Raw genomic sequence first — 19,957 nt, 5'->3', positions numbered from 1 at the left:
TACTCTGTATGTATTTTTATTGCAATAAACCGACAATAGCAAAGTGCCTTTTTCATGGTCACAATGGCAACTATTGGACAGAGGAGCAGAAGAAAATGAAATCAAAACAAACGATCGTGATATAAAAGTACATCACCGAGCATCACTGGCTGAACTGAAAACATCACCACAAACTATTTTGGATCGCTAAATGTGGAGCCAGCAAACCGTCAACACATGCAGCCCTCACAAAGGCAGCTACGACACCGTCTCAAAAGGACCCTCGGAGGCAGTTCGGGATGGGACTCATCCTTGTTATTAATAGGATTATTATTACTACAAAAAACACCAGTCAGAACGCACATCTGTACAGTTCCAGCAATGGTGGCGGTCCTTCGCTTCCTGGCCATGGGGAAAATGTGTGTGTGGGGGGGGGGGGGGGGGGGATGCAAATCTGAATGAAATGTAGGTGGCTGGGGAACAGGAATACACAAAAAAATGTCATTGAAATTTAACGAGGCGATGTTCTAAAGCACCCCTCCACGCGGCAGCTTACACGCACAAGAGCAAGGAAGATAAACACTCATTAATAGGTGTATGTTCTTGTCTTGTATGGTCATAAACATTGTACATAATGAATGTGTGCGCGTCAAAAGAAAAAAAACGGGCGTTGGTTTCATGAATGGAAAAACAAAAACGGTTGTAATTTTCTAATTGAATGTGAAACTGCCATTGTGGAGGCTTGCGTGACGATGTTTGAAACGCGCTATCAAGGTCACAAAGTTGATTGGATGATTGTGTACAGTGTATGCTACCTTTCCATCAAGTGTGCATTTCGGCCACGTTCGTCTTTTTGGTCCTGTGCAAAAATCATCAATTGTTAAAAAAGAAACAAGATGTCAGAATTTAGTAGGATTTGATACGAACATAAAGCACTGTTGTTGACTTTCAGCTTGTCCCGTCGCTGCTCACACAGCGCCGTTTGTCAAATCAAAACGGCTCTTTTCGCGTCCTGCGCCCATCATGGTGCATAAATGCGTTACTACCCATCATCCCCATTTTTGTTGCAATAGTTCAGTCGCGTTGCGCCATGTCAACTGGTGTGCAGCAGACCTCAGCTTCAAGGTTGAAGCCCTGCTTGTTGTTGAGAGCCTAACAGTATCATTGATAGAATTCTACAGTGCCAACTTTTCTCACCATTTCCTACTAAATTCTTGTGAGGCTTTGTACAGGATAGTGAGCCATACCTCCAAATGGTATCTTTCTTCATCCAAATGGCATTTGCGGTGGTCATCGGACAAGATCAAAAAACAGTGGGTCCTCAGTGAATGACATAGTTCTAAACAAAAAACTGTATTATAACACAGTAGTAAAGTCTTAATTACAATCAATATTTCATATCATAGTATTAAAAACACTTTGAGACCATTGACCACATTTTTATGATCTGTTTGTATACTGAGGACCTGCTGTATTAGCAAACATCACATGGTCATTTGTATTTGTGTGTGTGTGTGGGGGGGGGGCGCTTATTAGTAAATGGGCTTAGGAAGACCACCGGGGGTTTGGGGCGGCGCTCTGTCACACAAACACGATGCTCAAGAGAGTTCCAAGTTTACAAAACATCTAAAATGTCTCCTGCGGTTTTGTCATGCAATATACTGTACATGTTGACACGACTGAGACGACAAAGTTGGGGTTGGGGGGGGGGGGTAGATTTCTCTTTCTATCCCCCTCCTCTTCATTTTAGGTCCAGTCTGGCAGTGAAAGGGTTAATGTCTCAGGTTTTTTTCCCCTGTCTCTTGCATTCTAGGGACGAGAGATGCAAATTTTCCCTTCTGCCTCAAGTGAACAGGCATGTTGAGCCACCTTTGGGGGGCAGGGGGGGGGGGATACACGCAAAAAAAAATCCTTCTGCGGCAAAGCGTCACAAAATAAAATTGGAAGTGAGCAAGAAGCTTTTTTTTCTGAATGTTGTACGCGTCAAGCCACATGTCATTTTCATCCTCGTTGGATTATGTTTTAACACTGACTCACCCACAATTCATTTGGTACAAAAGTGAGCATCATTAAGCACATGGTCGCCATCAAACAGCCTTACTGGCATCATCTGCTTGGCGCAGTTGCCAGGCAACGAAAGCAGCAGAGAAATTCAAAGCAAAAAAAAAAAATGAGAATTTTTTTTTAGCTATGCAAACAAGTATAAAACAATAAATAGAAAACTCTTTACAACAAACATTTTCCACCACCCACGTGTGTGCGTGTGACACGATCTACACACCACTTCCATTCAGACGGATGTGAACTTTTCTTTCCCCTCCCTGTAAAAAGTCATTTTCTCTTTTGAAGACAAAAGTACAGAACAAACTGAAAGGAAATGTGCTAAAATTTCCGTCCCAATCCCGCCGTGTAATTTTCAATTGAAAGGAGAATCAAAACGTCCACAGCAGGAGGGAAGCGGATGCATTTACTAGCCGCCGTAGGACCAATCAGCTTTTTACACCACAGAGTGGGAATAAGGAGCTCTTGGCAAACCATGGAGGAGGTCCTCAGCAGGACGTAGAGTAGAAGATGTTTGCTTGTTTATTGTCTCGCAGTCTGTGTGTGTGTGTGTGTGTGTAAAGTGGTGCTCCAGGGCTTGATTCTGTGGGCCAAATTCTTTGCGGGGCCAGGTGGACCTTTTCTTTGTCTCTCCGTGAGGCTGCCAAGTCACCTGCTATGGAGTCAGTGGGCTCGGAGCATCGCCATGGCAACCAACTTGTGTTGGCCAGGTTGCTCTTGGATGAGGACTGTCGAGACTTTTTTTTTTCTTTTTCGGGGCAGGGGCATCCAATTAATGCTGAGAGTTCCTTCTTTTCAGAAGTGTGCGGATTTCTTTTTGAAAAAACAGACCAATATTTAGGGTAATTGAATCAAACGTGGCAGTGAGACACACAAAAATGAGAAGGCCGCTCACTCACACACTCACACAGGAAAAAAACAAAACAGGCAGCCGATCTACTGATGGATGAAAACAGCAGTCAACGACAGGGAATCCCAAAAACGGCATCCTGATCCGCTCCCCTGGTGGGACGGCCAACGCGGCGGGTCAAGCTCTAGTCCACGGATCCAGGATGCAGGCTGAGCGCGGGCAGATCCAGACAGGTGGGCGAGTAGCTGAGGTGTGGTTCCTTGATCCACAGGAGGGGGGCGCCGTTCTTGCCCTCCTGGCTCTTGTTGTTGTTGCGGTTCTTGAAGCGCACCAGCAGCAGGGCGATGAGGAGGATGCCGAAGATGGGGAATGGGTAGAAGAAGACGAAGTAGAAGAGCGCCTCTTTGGAGCACACCACTGACTTGACGGTGGACTCTGTGAACGGCCACACGGGAAACATGGTCATTTCACACGGGGGGGGGGGCGTTGAATAAATGACATTTTACTTTCGGAAAACTGAGTTGTGGATGTCACATTAATGGCGTAAAGATATATCGGCTTCAATTTTTTACATCACAAATACATGGCATTTGAACAGGGGTGTTGAAGTAGACATTTTACATCCACTATAATTTTTTGGTGGCCCAGATTACAGAACGGAGCAGGTTTTATGCGCGCTCCCAGGCCATGCTTTGCCCTTTACAGACACCATATAAGTACCATATTTAATTCAACAATCATTGCCCCAATAATGAGGCCAACCTTTGGGCCTCAGAAGCACATCAAAACATATCCAATTCTATGTCTCACTGTGTGAAAAAGCTGAATTTTGTCAGGAGAACTGAAGGAATCATTTTGTATTTTAGGTTTAGTTCTCATACATTTTCGTATTAATAATGATGGATTGATTATGCTCGCAATAAAGAATGCTTAGTGCACTGTGTGACAGTTAGGGGACACGACCACCTTTCTGAGAATGTGGTTGGAAAAAGATATGGTAAGAAGACAAAATAAGAGCAAGGTCGGACGTGGATGGATCTGTCAACACCAGCTGCAGCTTACTTGGTGTTTTTGTAATGATTGCGCACATGTACAGTACGTAATTTTCACTCACATACACACACATAGTCAAACAAGTTCAGTGTGTCTTCAACAGCCCCCACTCCTTAGGTTGGACACGCCGCTGTATTAGATTCCCAATGAGACATAAATCAGAGGGCGAGCGGGGAGATCCTTGGGTGACGCGCAGAGAACTGAAACCTAACGCTTCTCTTCGTAGCCCCCCGCCCTCGAGAGATTTGGTACCAGAATCCAGTAAGTCTCCTCTCCTCATTGGTTCTTTATTATGAATGTCGAGTTGATGACTCTGACAAGAACCATGGAGTGTACATCCAGACTCAGAAGTCAAGCTATACATGTCGAGCATGAATAAGCATCAGCAACTGCAGTCCCAGTACCCTCGCTCAAGGACAAAGGTCACAAGGGCCGGGGATCAAACCCACAAGTTATGAGTTGGGAGGCGACTACTCAAATACGCACAGGCAAAGACAGTAAGAGCTTACCTTGTTGCAGTACATTGACAGTCATGAAGCCGGAGTTGTTGGTGGCCAGGCGGTACCAAGCATTGCGAGGGTTGAGCAGCCACTCCTCCACATGGCAGTAGTAGCGCCCCCTGTCGGTCGGCCGGGCTCCCTGAATAGTCAGGCTGTACTGGTCCGAGGCGCTCCTCTCGAACTGCAGGCGGGAGTTAGGCCCCGCCTCCTCTCTGGGGCTGCAGTTGCCGTTCCCGAAGATGGCGTCGTGCCCGATGGAGAACACGCACTCCCGCTCGCGCTCTTCTTCCGTCGGCAGCAGCTCGTCGTCCTCCTCCTCGGCGCGTTCCACGTACCAGGACACGGAGAAGCGCGAGTCTCGGGACGACTGCGAGGGAATGCTGCAGCCAAGGCGGATTGAGCCGGACTCCGGGACAGTCACGTTTGACTCAGTCTCCTCCACCTGAAGTCGGGCCTCTGTCGTGAAACACATGATCAGTCGTCAGCTTTCTGCCTTTTTGAGTATTGCCGGCTTGCTGCATTTGGAACATTGGCGAGTCTCACTTTGCCTAGATTCGTTAAATCAGACGCACCAAAGAGAACAGTGTTTACAACAACAACAAATATGAATGATGATAATCAAATTGTCAAGTACATAAAATGATACGACTTCATCGAGCATGTTTATTGTGCAGATACGCCTGACATGACTGAAGTGCAAAAACACGTCCGCTAAAAATTCTCAGGTGTGCTGTCCACGCTGCGACAAGAGCCGCTAGCCACCGGGAAACTCACAAGCTAACACACTGGGGCTAAACTTGAAATATCAGGAACAAAACACTGAACAAGAATAATATTCCGGCCCACAGTTGTTGCATTTTTTCTCTTTCGTTTCTATCTCTCTCTTTCTCTGTTTTTTTAGCAATTACATTGTAATTTTTCATTATTTTTATGGATCATGTAAAAAAAAAAAGAGAGCAAACGCAACCAACAGCTGTCGAGTCGCAGAATTTGGGGGGGAAAAAAAAAGAAAAAAGAAGAAGACACAAAAATATCACGCAAAACCACACAAGGATGTTCGTAATGACAATGACAGGAACAAGGAAGTTATTGCAAAGTTGCTGTAGCTTAGCATGTGCAAATTCATCACGTCCATTATTTCCTGTGGGGGTGTGCGGGGGGGGGGGCGGATGCTGAATTTCTCCTTCCGATGATGAATAAAGTATATGCTATATATTTATATATGGCATATATTAAATCTACTCATTAGTTCGTGATAAACCAACCAAGAAAAATAAGAACGAGAATAGATCAAAGCTGCTTTGACGCATCGTTAGCATTGATGTTTATGATATATGTACTTAATGTATTGATGATCATTTATCATGAAATATCGATGGTTTGGCATTATGCATACATGACCGTCCACATGCGTGTACACGCTGGGCATTTCAGATTAAATGTTTACTTATAAATGAATGCGAGGAACACGATATTGATTGACCGAGAAATTTACATCCCCATAATGAAAGCAAACATATATTCAGCAAATATAAAGTTGCATATACTGTAACGTATTCCCATCGGGTTCAATATGTGTAGCTGCTAGAGCCCAATTAGTTGCAGCGGTGTTGACTTCACATAATTCACTCTTTTTTGTTGTTGTTTTGTTATTCCCCCCCTCGCTGTCTTTACTTTTTTGAACTAATGCTGTATTGATGACGGCAGTGCATGTTATAAACAGGACACCTAGAAATAAAAGTTCTTCGAGGCCAAATAAAAATCTTTGGAATATATTCCTGCAAGAAAGTGGGTTATTTGTATATATTTTTTGGAAGCAACAGAGGTTATTTGGAGGTTTTTGCTGTTAATGAGAAAAAAAAAAAAATAAGTTTTTTTCTACATCACCCTTGTGGATTGTCCTGAGGGACGTCATCTTACATTGGCGTTAACAACGCATGAATACATGATGCCTTTGAGTGCTTTTGGATGCTTCTTGGGAAGAAGTGACCTGATGAGAAAGCTTCCGTGTGGTGCCTTGACAGCTGTCGTGGCTTCAAAACTATTCGGTGCCAGCTGATCTCTTCTGCGGATTTGACTGCTGTCGGGATATTGAGCTGCTAGTTATCAGTGCTAGTGGCTGGCGGCTCAGGCAAGTGCACAAAATGAGATGAGGGTGTTTACACCGTGCATGGCAAGGAGGTCCAAATTGGACTGAAAAGCAGGTGGCCGGCAAGAGTTGGGAATGATCGCTATTGTCACAGTGTGCTTTTTTTTCAGCGCATGCGACAGTACTTTGTCTCCCCATAGCTTACACAATGAAGCAACGCATTCAAAATATTTGGGACGTTGCGTTGGGGCGGCAGCTATCCGATGCCTGTCGTTTACCTCTCAATCCCACAGCCGCAAAGATATTGGACCCGCATTGTAATATTAGAACCGTGTCACAGTCTAACTGCAGCGCTCAGGCTAGTGGGACTGCATTTCCCATGATTTTGACACACGGAAACACGAAATATTTCTAGTTCGAGTATGACAAAAACATGTACGCCTGCTCCCTAGCAATTAGATGCAGATAAGAATGAGAATGCAAACGTGAAAGTAAATAGGAAGTAATTTGAATTAAAGACGGAGAACTGAAACGTTAACGTCCATACATAAGGCGCACCGGGTTATAAGGCGCACTTTTGAGAAATGTGCTGATTTTATGTGCGCCTTATGGTACCAAAAATGCGGAAACTCCAAATTTGTGGTTACAGACAACCACACTCCACTAGGCCAGCCTCAAATAATTTATAATACTGAACATGTGTGTTTGTGTTTACCCCCCTCCCCCTCTCCCCCAAAAATTGAACCTGGTACAGTGAAACTCCTCTACAATGAAACCTACATGGGCGAAAATACCCCTTAATGTGAACAAATCTTCATGCATCAACACCATTTCCACTTTCCTGCCCCCCATACAACGAAAAGAAAACCCTGTTGCGTTACACGAAATCTTTTTCTCTGCTCTTGCTTCGCCACGAGATTCACTACAACAAAGTCTAATCCAACAGCGACCTCTACTGCTTCGTTCGGAAACGGCAACAACAACCACCACACTGGTTTACACATGCGCAGTAGTCCAGGAAGTATTTGTTATTGTTAGTTTCAGACGCAGCACAAACGTTGCATTGCTAAAATGGCTATAAAACGGACCTTTGGATGTCAAGCAGGTAAGACAAGAAGAGGTCTGACGCTAGAAGAGAGGGTAAAAGTGATCAAAATGAAAGACGGAGGAAGCAAAATAAAAGACATTATCCAAGAAATGGATGTAAGTGAAAGTGAATGCTGATCATAAATAATGCAATTTCTTTCCCTTTTTTTCTTTCTACACTGACTATATGAAGTGTCAAATAAGTGTATGCTCATACTTATGCACGATTGGAATAAAAATAAAGAGTACACATACGTTTGTGTGTGCGTGTATACATTCGTTTGTGTGTGTGTGTGTGTGTGTGTGTGTTTACATCTGAGATCAAATTCGCAACGGTGAAACCCCCCTGTTGTGAAACATTTCTTGCTACAAACATGATTTCGTTGTAGAGGAGTTTCCCTGTAACCGCCCGTCTTTTTCATGATATTGAATCCATGAAAGGAAAAAGGTATTACAATGGAAAAAAAAGAGACCTCTTGGCCCATCCTGAGTATTGTTAGAAATGCACTCAATCAGTATCATACATTCAATTTGTGTTCTGTGCACAAAAATATCCGTGGAGGCTGGATGACTTAAATTGAGACATATCTCCCATAGAATGAAAAAAACTAAAATCATCGAATAATAAGACAAAAAAGGACCGGCATGCAAAGTCAACATGACAGCTGGTTCCTCCTTGCATCGGGAGTAAGAGAAGTAAGCACTTTGTTAAAGACACTGACCTGGCTGTCTAACCAGAACCTCCGTGAACCCAGACGTGTCCCGCGAGAGGCGATACCACGCTCCATCTGGATCACTCAGCCACTCCTCCACCAGGCAGTAGTACGTCCCCGAGTCGCCGCTCTCCGCCCTGTTCAGCGTCAGCGCGTAGTGGCGCGGAGAGAGCCTCTCGGCCTGCACGCGCCGCCGCAGCCTCTCCTCGTCGGCGTACGTGCCGTACTCCAGGGCCCCCGATCTCTCAATCCGGAGTAGGAGCTCATCGGCCTCCGTGCCCGCGGCGGCGCGTCTCACGTACCACAGCACGGCGTGGTGGGAGTCCGGGCTGGTCTGCGAGGTGATGGAGCAATTGATCCGGACTCGACTGTCCTCCAGGTTGACCAGAGACTGGTTCTTTTTTAGCACTTGAAGCTTACTCTCTGTGGGGGAAAAAAACACCCACACACAAACGATGGAATTTATTTTGTGTTACAATGTCTTTGTTGGAGGCTCAAAATGTGAATTTTAACTCGCAAACTGCGATGCGAAACCACTTATTTTGAGCATCGGATTAGCATACGATGTGGCAGAAAAGTTCAAGCACCGCAGAATTCTTATTTTTTTGTCGATGTGCTGGTTCATCGTCCGGCCTACACTGTAGTGGAAAACCCGTGGTTTGGGTTTGAGATACAGTCGATATTTTGTGACACAGTCCTGGAAACTTTCTGACACACTTCATCTTCTTTTAGACTCATGCACTGTACATAGACCAATTGAGAAATGTCATGATCCCATCTTGCAAGAAAAATCCTTGATCAGCACCAACAAAGTCTGAAAAGCCCTTTTATTCTTTTATCTTGGTCACTAACAAACAACACCGAAAAGCCTAACCTCCTTTGCTGCAAGTTGTTCAACATTCATAACAGACCGTTGCCAGATTTTCTGTTTGGTGGACAGATGACACGCCGACAATACGACGAGGAGAACACGCAAGACATCTCAAAGTGGCCAAGGCTGCTGAAATCAAGGGCGGAAAGAACATGTGTGAGAAAAGGCACAAAAGTGCAAAGGGAGTGAAGGTTTTGTAACAGGAAGGCAAGCGGGCACAATTAGACAAGGAGGGAGGCCAGGCTGTCTGTCAAAATGTCAGACATTCACAGGGAGGGAGGGAGACGATGTCACTGTTGTGACATCATTGGTCACAGTCACATCAGCAGCGGGGAAACAATGAGCTGCAGGTACCGTACGATGCATATTGTTCAAATCTGGAAGTTTCTCTTAATCAAAGGCGAGCTTCGACTCCCTGCGTTGGATCTGATTAGAATGTGAGGATGTACTTAATATTGTGTCTACCTTGTGTATGAAATGAAAGCAACAACATTGTGCTGCGTGTGGCCATCGTCAATAGGATATTAAAGTTAAATACTTGTTGAAGCACGCTCAAAATGATTGGCCAATATGATCAAGCCTCTGAGTTGACTTATTGATCAATGGTGCGTGTGGGTGTTTGTGTGTTCGCTGCTGCTGCAATTCTTCCCCACTAGGGGGCAGAAAATATCCCCTGCTGGCAACAGCCACCAACCTGCCACAGACAACTGAGCGCAGGGCACCTGAGCGGAGATGGTCATAATTGATGATTTGAGATGATTACTCAAACCCCACTTTGAAACAGAGAAGAGCTTAAAAGGTTTGTCACAAGAGGCCTGAAAAATTGGAAACACTAACATCAAGTACACTATCAATTTACAGATTACACAATACATTTCAGACCTTTTCGGTCAAATCGTTTCAGCCTTCTGTCTTCCTGTATTGTTTAAATAGCCCCTTTTTTATGATGTATACATCCATCTGGCATTATTATGAGATTATTATTAAGATAACAACGCCCTGCAGTCTGTGCAGTTGTCGTTGATCCGTTGAGTCAATCATCACGGCTGAGACTAATGAGTTGAACAAGTCTAATTCCTACCATCGCAGCGCTTAAGACATGTTTTAATATTGTGCTACCTGCTTTTGCTTTGCACAGATCAGGATGATGCCGTGCGGTACCGATATATAAATGATCACCACAATAAGAAAACAAGGTGAAATCAACATCTCTCTGACAGTCTCCCAATTGAAGATCAGCATCTTTGTAAAGGATGAATTTTGGACAAAAAAACAATACCTAAATCATTGGATTTCATATCAAATTGGATCTAGGGTTGAGGTGAAAAATAAGCATCCAACTCTGTAAAAAAAAAAAGGTCATTGTGCATGAAGGCACGCCAGACGTCTGCATACCCACATGAGACCGAGCATTTAAGGATCAATTCTGCTTGTGTTTTTGCTTTATGTCGCCGCTTGTGACACTTATTTCAAGAGGCTCAAACAAGAACTGGAGAAGAGAAGAAAAAAAAAACAACAGAAGTTATGTGAAGTTCCGGATATGGAAGTGTTCTTTGTGTCACTCTGATTTATTGGTTCATTTCATATGATATAAGGATAAGCGGATCAGAAAATGGATGGATCATATGATATAACATTCGTAGTTTCGTCCCTAATAACTTGGCGGCAGCCATCGGATGAAAGCAGCAATCGTTTCATCTTTTGATCCGTCACAATAGCAAGTAGCAATGATGCTAAAGCCGTGTGTAGGATCATAACTTAAAAATTATTATGTTTACATTATAAGGTGGATTTATTATTCCTGATTGGTCCATGCTGTCATTTTATTCTACATTTGTTATACAGCAGAATAACACTGTTTCAAATGAATTAAAGAAAATCTGTTAATGAAAGGTTTAATTACACTACAATTATCTTTGTTGTCAGTACCAGTGCTTTAACACGGCAATTTAAAAGGAATGGGGAAAAAATGCTTGCCGGTCTGCAAACAGCATGTACGTGTCTAAACTGGTCCATGGCACAAAAAAAGGTTGGGGACCAATGATCTAGAGGATTTTTTAAAAAATGGTTCATGAAGCAAATTTGAAGCTTCATTTTTCCCCATCACTAGCTGTGCTGATCTCAAATGCAATTTGATGTCAATGAATATATTCAGAATTTCACAGACAATGCTGACTCATTGAAAACTCGACAAATATATTTGTCATTTGGCTTCCACTTGACGAATACAACCGTCCATGACAGTGTATGAACAGAACGCATGACAATGAGTCCTAATGAAGGACAAGGAAGACCTCTTGCATTCGTCATCATTGCCATGACATCCACATGCGTCCCAGATAGGAAGCCTCATCTCCTAAGAAATGACCGTAAGAACGCTGAAGAATCCTGGCAATCATTTCTTTTGCAAAGAGAATTACCTCCGGACTTTCACAAGGAGAGCCATGCAAGATTGGGTTGGCAAAGGAGGAAGATTTGCCCCCCCCCCCTCCCCCTCATTTCAAGTTTGAAGCCGTGGCCAGGAGAAAAAGGGAAAACATGAAAGCTGTACATTAGTGTTTACAGAAATGCCTTTTCAAAGATAAAATATGCAAATTATTCAAGCCCTATTAAGAAAGCATGGCCGGCAATTACAAGTTGTTATAATTAAGCATTCGCTCAGGCGGTGGCGGGACAGGGGAGCCACAAACAATCCGGGAGAGCGAGAGGCGCAATGAAGCAAAAATGCGGCCCTCTTCTATTGCAAAACAACCTTCACGTCTCCCCCCAGAATAGTCTGGCAGTGAAATGCGACGTTAAGTGAGCAGCGACTTCACAGAGCAGCCGCTCGTCACGTCCTCACACGTGTCCATTCCCACAGAGAGCGGCACGCTTCTGCCTTCCTTTTGCTCCGCTCGAAACGTTACACGAGAGAAAACACTAAAACAATCCATATGATCCAAGTTCAGTAAGTAGTAGTGAATGTGCCATTGATTAGGACCGCTAGGTAGCGGGTAGGGGAGGGGCGGGGATAGAGAGTAGGGAGCCAGTTCAATCACAAAGTAACAAGGCAGGCTCGACGTCTACGTGCCTTCCCTCGGCAGAGAGCGGAGTTCGCATCGGCGGCTTTCTCTTAATGAGCCTCCAGGGGATGTCATCAAAATGGGATTGTCAACATTTCCTCTGTTCTGCTCTAAGTCGGCATTCAAACTTCAAGCGCCAGTTCTTGCGCTCACCTGTTTTATTACCAATGCCAAGGGGCTTGTGTTCTCATCAAGGTGGGTTTGTCGTTTGGTTAACGGGATTACACACACAAAAACCCCCCAAACCAAAACACTTTTATACAAAACGTTTGCCACACTTGCACTACGCTGTACTCACCTCAGTTTAGGCGAGTGGCTTTTCCAATTCAAAATAAAACACCATCTTAATAAGAAATGAAAACAAGAACAACGGAGGAGGGTGACGATCTCCAATTTGGACTCTAGGGTATCGCAAGACGACAAAATTTACTCCGAAGGGAGCAGCCAGAAAACAGACCATTGCAGCTAAGTGGAAACGATGGAATATATACTGTATATGTGTGTGTGTGTGTGTGTGTGTGTGTGTGTGTGTGTGTGTGAGCTATGGCACAGCAACAGTACGAGGCAACATCCAAGCATTTTCTACTGTATGTGGCTTGTTTGTATTATGGGGGCGGGTAGGCCTGAACTAGTCAAATTCAAATCGACATGGCAATGCAGTTACGAACAATTTGGGAAATAAAACAAACTGCTTCATGTCCATCCATGCATCCATCCATCCATCTAAAAAAAAAAAAACACATGGAAAGAGGACCTTGGAAAAATAATTGCATAATAAATCTTAATCGCAATATTCAGAGTTGGGGTGTGGGGGGTGACACACAAATGAGATAATTTTTCAAAATCATTCATTCCTAGTCGCAGGTTAGTTCGAGCCTATCCTGGCTCAACATGGGCAAGAGGAAAGCTACGCCCTGGACTGGACTCCAGCCATTCACATTCACACCTATCACCTTCAGAACCTACTCAAGCATGAGGTAAATTAAGCAAAGGGGTGGCATTAAAAAGCCCATTTCTTGCTGCATGGTAGGTAAATGCCACCACTATATTCCCAGATAAGTCAGGTACTACTTCCGGTATGTGGTCAGTTGGGGTTCTAAGCGTGGCAGGCAGATAACATACGGGTGATTTGTTATACCCGTGTCACTGTAACAGTCGAGGTCCAGAATGACAAAAATAAACACAAGCTAATGTTAAACTTTCTCTTGCAGTTTTTTTTTTTTTTTTGTGATTCCTAGTGTTGTTCACACCCCTACTATGTGTCAGATTTATTTGAGGAACGTATCTGTCTGTCACAGAAGTGATTGCCAACGACTGTTTTCCCCTCATCCGGCGCGGTGCAAAAAAAAAAAAAACAACAAACATTCACCCACATCGCCTTCTCTTCTTTCGCTCGCGCGGCCCACTGGAACGTTGGGCAGCTCAGCGGTCATTAAGTACATATTAGGCAAGTATATCTAAATAAGAGCTCAAACGTTCACTGGAGACCTAGCAGCACCTCTGTAAGAGTACTTAAGGTGTCATCCATATTCATGAGCACAGGTGAGACTTCTGGAATATTCATGACGGTGCTGTCAGGTGATTAGACAGAACTTGATCAGGAGACACATAAATCAGAGGAACAGCCGGGGGAGGGAAGGTGATGGCTGGTCAAAAGTGTTTTTGACGAAGGGGGAAAATAGGAGATAAGCCTATCACGTATTTAAAAGACTCCACATGGAGCGGAGACAGGGATTGGAAAGGAGTTCTGCTGCGTCCTCTTTTGAAGAGTCAGGCTGCATCCTCTACTGAACGAACACTTGGCCCTTCCAGTTTTGCCGCTGCTTTGAGGTTGGCCGCAAATTTTTCATGAGCGATAGTTATCCTCATCCACTCCCCACTGACTGCTGTTGTTGTGCAGCCTCAAAAACAAGTGTTGTGTTGTGCTGCTTTTGGCGTTTGGGGGTTCAATTTGTTATCCTGCCTTCCTTATCAAAATCGAGCTGAAGACTTTGTGCCAAAAACACAAAAAAATACATGTGGGGTGTGCGGGGGGATTTTAGCTGCCATTGAAGGAGACAAATTGGGCACACATGGGACAGGGTTGAAATGAGGGTTGAATGAGCCAATTAGACGCTGCAAAGTGTGGATTTCCGTGTGCCTGCATGTGTACAGTGTAAAGACAGTGTACGAGCCCAGGAAAAACGCTGATGTAGTGGAGCTGTTGTACCGCAGGAGGCACAAATGGGATACGGACCATATCATCAGATCTCCGTTTTGGCCCGATGACACATTTTAATACAATTCGCAGAGCAACAATCATACTTTTAATTAAATTTTGCTTAATCGTTGCCGTGCTTTCTCAGTGGAAGATCCAATCCCTGCGGTCCTATTTAAGTTATCTTTGCCATGTCGTGATGTTCACCCAGGTTGCCCTGGAAACCGCAGCAGCGTATGAAATGTATGGCAGCTTGTCCAAGTAAAAGTTCATGGCCAACTTTAAATCTGTTATGAGTTTCTCGCGCAGTTATAGTCAGGGATGCGCTGAAGGAACCGACTGCTCTGTCACTTTTTCATATTTTGCTTGTGCTCCTGTTCAACAAAATGAATGCATGAACAAAAGATGAATGGCACTCAGTGTGTAGGAATGTGCAGTACTTGTACCTGGAGATGCTTGGGGGGGTGGGGGGGGGGGAATAGGATGGTGTCAAGGGATGGAAGAGCCTACCGATAAACAGTGATAACATTTTTAACGTCCATTGTGCTTGTGCAAAGCCGCCGCTGGCTGATTTGATCGTATCGCAAGTGTGGCTGGTGTGTGCGTGTGTGTGTGGTGCTTCGATGAAGTCTGTCTCCATTAATTCAGTGCCCAAAAAAAAAAAAGGGGGGAATTTGAACTGAAACGCAGGTAGCAGAAGCCTGATGGAATCGTATTCTGGTGTTTTTTTTTCATTTGGATATCCCAATGTGTATTCAAGCCATATTTTTCTGATAAACTTTGGTAAATCTTACAGGCGTCAGTCCCTTTGAGTTTGGCGATTCTGTTGACTTAACATGGTTCGGCTCCACCATGCCGATTCCCTTCCTCACCTTCAAGCACACGGTGAAGTGGCTTTCGCATTCGGAAGATGGAGAAGATGAGAAAGCTGTAAAAGAGAGAAGGCGATAACATGCCCCGGGGGGGGTGCGTCGTGGGGGGAGGAGGGGTAGTTGATTTTGGAACGCGGCAGACGGCCTCTACAGCTCCACTCCAGAAGACTTACGGAGTCTTAAAGGCATCCTGCTCAACCTTTACCATTTAGCATCAGCACGGGCTGGGGTTAATCTGTGGCCGGGACCCCCACTGAGCATATCAGGACTGAAGCCTTTAGACATGACTTGATCCCCTGCGCAACATCTTACTTTGGCTGGCTGCCCTCCTCGCCAAAGCCCCGTCATCCCAAAATGCACTCAACTTGCCACGCCAGGCTCTGCTGCTTAGCTACTACTGTACATCACTGTAGCTAGCAGTGACGTACGCCTTCAATTACGGCGGCAGTAGCAAGGCACACAAAGAACCGTGCTTAAATTAAGAGAGATGGAAAAACAACACAGAATAGAAAACCTCGATCGAATGAGATTTGACAGAAAAACGCAGCCGCTCGCGTGTCTTAGCTAGTACGCAGGTTTGCTTTTGTGACGACATCAACATCGGAGCTTGACCTAGAGCGTTTGGAAATGAGTGTGACGAATTAAAAGGCTCTCATAAAATTATGTTCTGTTCCAGTGCACGCCCGGAAGACTCGGCGCTCACCACCCGTTATGACCCCTGCGCGTCGGCGGATTGCGTGCTCGTAAACAGGCGGGAGAAAACACGGAAAGAGTGGCATGCAGGCAGCCTGTGCGCAGAGTGCCGCCTCAGGTGAGCTCGCGGGCAAAGCGCAGTATAGCGGCTGAAAAACAAAGAACGAGATTTACCACCGTGTCGGTGGCAATAACCCTGCCGTAACGGCAAGCACAACACCGTATTCCTTATTATTCATGAAACACCGGTGAGGAAGCCGCTTGAAGAAAAATGTAAACATAATGGAGAGAATTACGAGGGGGAGGAGGGAATCTGGGAATTATAAAATATTGAAAAATCACAAGCGTGTGAAAGAAGCTGGGGGGGGGGGGGGACGCACCGAGGAAAAACATGCTGCTAAGTGAGAGCAAGGGGACCGGGAAGACATTAAAAGAGACTTATGAGCGGAGCGAGAAGAAAAACGCAGGAAGACAGAGATGGAACGGCTGAGGAGAGGGCGGGCCGTAATGAAGACGGACAGCTTCTATTCATGGCCCGATAAGCGAGAACCTCCGATCGCTGCAGTCGCTATCAATAACAGCTCGGCGGCAAGTGTTTCACCGCGATGAAAAGAATTGCGCACATGTGGCATCTGCTAGTGCCAGCCCATATTAAAAAAAAAAAGGGAGGGGGGGGGGGGATAACCCCGGAGAACTATTAGAGAGCGGGAGCAGGGCGTGATAAAGTTGCGGGGAGTCGACGACATAAATCCTCAAAAACTCTTGTCACGCGGCGACAAGATAACAGCACGGGAGCCAGATAAGAAATAATGAGGAGAAGAATGAAAGGTAGCCAATCGAGCGGAAAGATGTGAAGAGTCGGGATGGGCCTACTAACAGATTTCTAATGTCGTAATTGAGTGTTGACAATTTTGACAGAGAAATGACTCGCTGAAGAAATTGAGTCAACATGGAGTCAACAGACTCTCAAAATAGACCAATCAGAGGTCAAAAAGCGATCGCACCCACTTGAGTCAAATACTTTGGGTTATTCATTTCACCCAAAAAGTTGTGTCACGGTACTAACACACAAAACAACCAAATTTTTGTGATTTGTTATGTGGGTTATTCATTTGATCCTAATTTGGGGGTTAAACGTATCACCCAAATCATGAGCTTGTTATGTAGGTTATATATTTGACCCAGGTTTTTGGGTTAAATGACCCCAAATTTAGATTGCTGTGTGGGTTATTCATTTAACCCAGGTTTAGCCTGAAATGTATAACCTAAAATATTTGGTCATGTGAGTTACTCATTTGACTCAAATATTGGGGTTACAGCACCCAAAAAGTTTGGCAGTTTTTTTTTTTGTGAGGGTCAGTTCCATTTTTTGACTCGCAGTTGGGTTCCTTTTTTACCCAATTATTTTTAGTGTGCGCCACTTGACTGAAAACAGCTGTTTTGTCAGTCTCAGAGGTTTCAAATCCCTTCCTCCCAAGTTCAAAAAGCATGCACGGCTTATCCGTGACTAAACATTCCACTTGTATGACACACAACCTGTTCAAATGTCAGGCTTTTGTGAATAGAAAGGTTAGACTAATATCATTCATTAAAAAAAAAATCCACCATTAATGTGACCTATAACCTGTACAACTCAATTAAAAAGAGAGAAGGGGAAGTTAAAAAAAAATTAAACTCTTGTGGATGTACAAGTGTGCACTCAGTCTTATATCTAGCTGCAGATGTGGCACAAATCACATCACAACTCATGTTCATCAGCACACAACTACCATTAAAAGTGCCTGTGATTAACACCAAATAAAGTTCAGCTATTCCGGTCGGCTTTTCCTGACATTTCAGAAGTCACAGTTTACAACCCAAGCTATGGTCGACAGTCAGCTTTTGCAGCATTAGAAGGATGGCATCGTTCAAAGCTGTCATTCGGGAGAAGGCTACAGAAGAAATTTCCAAGGCATTCAATAAATCATGGAACAGAAGACGGATGAAGACGGTCATTATGGAGGAGGAAAGGGGAAAATATGGCACAACAATGAGGGAGGTCTCATTGTTGTGCCATATTTTCGTATGTTCCAACACCTTGGCATTTTTGAGCAGGGGTGTGTAGACTTCATATATCCACTGCATATGGCGGCTACCATAGTGTCCTGAAAATGACAATGAACCAACTAACTGATTGTTATTTTTTTTTCATGGTCGACCAAGAAAATGTAGTCAAAGGTTCATCCGTGGTGCAGACTAAAGTGGGACAGCCCCCCCCCCCCCCACCCCGCCTCTATCCTTCCCCCAGGCGACATCCCCATCATCCTTCTGGCCCGGCCAATAACCTCTTAATGTCCTACTCCACATGCTAGACACGCGCCGGCTAAAATGATGAGAAAAATTTATTGAACTCCCCAAACCATCATTAAACTAAACTCCACTTCCATTAGGGAAAATTCTGCATAATTATTTGTGTGTGTTTGCTGCACAAATGCGCGCGGATTTGTGTGTGCGTAGTTTGTGTTCTGACGATATTAGATTGTGTCGTGGAGATGAAGGCTTCCCCCGGTGAGCTGCCATGCTGAACACGTGTTTGCCGTTACTGTGCAGCAGCGAGACACAATAGCGAAAACCCAATCAGGTAAAAAAGTAATAAATGCAGCCAGTGTACGCGGGAAGTGGATCACATGTTCTAATGTCTTTTTCGGGGATTACATTAGGGAAGATCCTCGAAGAAAATTAAACATGGGCTGTGGGAGGTCAGGCCCCCTCCCTGCCGTGTTTGCATGTTGCGTGCACACATTAGATTGATGGCGCTAAGCAATAGACCACCCACTGCTTGCAGCCTGTGCTGGATAATTCAAGCTAAAGAGAAATGAAGTAAACGAGTGCAAGATGCTGTTTGAATGGTGAACTCCCCCCCGCCCCATGCGATTTGCAATTTTGGGACAGGAAGTAGACCCAAGGCTACTGGCACATAATTATTTGGAGCAATCACATGTAGATGAAGACAAAAGTATTGGGACTCCTGTATTTATACCGACAGGAAATGAAAATCCTATTTTGCAGCTTTCTATTTATCTAAGATGACTTTCGCCATAGGCACTTTTTTACTTTTTTTTCCCGGAAAACAGTGGTCAGTACCATATATTCCACACTAAAAGGCGCACTGGATTATGAGGCGCACCTTCAATGAATGGTCAATTTTGTCATTTTTTTTCATACATTAAGCGCACCTCATTGTAAGATGCAATCTACAATGCATCCACTAGATGTAGCTACGCTCAAGGAAACACCAACAGAACGATCAGATAAAATTAAATCTATAAAATAAAAGTTATTTAATAAAGCAGCGACACAGTTCACTTAACCAACAGCAAGTTATAACATTGACTCGTTAACGTTGAACTCTCTTGCCGCTGCTCTATTTCCGTGTTCAACTGCGTATCGCCTTAAGTTTGAACTCTGCGTTGTCAGCATGTCTCGAGCAAGGAGCCATTTTGGGGTCGAAATATTACAGTAATGACCATACACAAGGCGCATCGGATTTTAAGGCACACTGAGTTTTGAAGAAAATGGAAGGCTTTCAGGTGCACCTTTTAGTGCGAAAAATATGGTAATAAAAAGAAATGCTATTAAAACGGGAACAGTCTTTTCTCATCTTTATGAGTGACTGTGCACCCCAACCCATATACTTCTGGGCCAATGGCGAGTCAGGCTTGTATATATGCCATGTATGTACAGTATGTTAACTACAAAAAGTCAAAAGAAATACAAGGCTGCTTCTTTAAAATATTGCTAATAATAACATAAAACTGTGACGAAACAGGACAACAAGATAATTTGCTGTCTGATGCCAGACTGGTTAAAAGGTTATCATTGTGTTGTATGAAGCGTGCTGTACACACATTTGGTAATGATAGGTAACGCAAGCTGAACTATTGGTATACAA

At 44.3% G+C, this 19,957-nt stretch overlaps 1 protein-coding gene across 2 annotated transcripts in view; it reads right to left on the bottom strand.

Moving 5' to 3' along the window:
* The window catches only part of igsf3 (immunoglobulin superfamily, member 3), an 86,511-nt gene continuing 66,554 nt past the window's right edge, over positions 1 to 19,957 (bottom strand). For both annotated transcript variants that reach the window (XM_086124306.1, XM_086124307.1), the window contains exons 7-9: positions 8,341 to 8,754; positions 4,453 to 4,899; positions 1 to 3,325 (exon numbers count right to left, since the gene is read on the bottom strand). In XM_086124306.1, coding sequence (XP_085980432.1) covers positions 3,075 to 3,325; positions 4,453 to 4,899; positions 8,341 to 8,754 — 1,112 coding nt within the window. In that variant the 3' untranslated portion in view covers positions 1 to 3,074. The remainder of the gene's footprint in view (positions 3,326 to 4,452; positions 4,900 to 8,340; positions 8,755 to 19,957) is intronic.

This window comes from Hippocampus guttulatus, chromosome 11 (assembly GCF_054856545.1).
Source record: "Hippocampus guttulatus isolate MCC_2025c chromosome 11, RoL_Hgut_1.0, whole genome shotgun sequence".
NCBI classification, from domain to species: Eukaryota; Metazoa; Chordata; class Actinopteri; order Syngnathiformes; family Syngnathidae; genus Hippocampus; species Hippocampus guttulatus.
The sequence above is the reverse complement of the archived record's forward strand: the minus strand, read 5'-3'. Positions and strand labels throughout refer to the sequence as shown.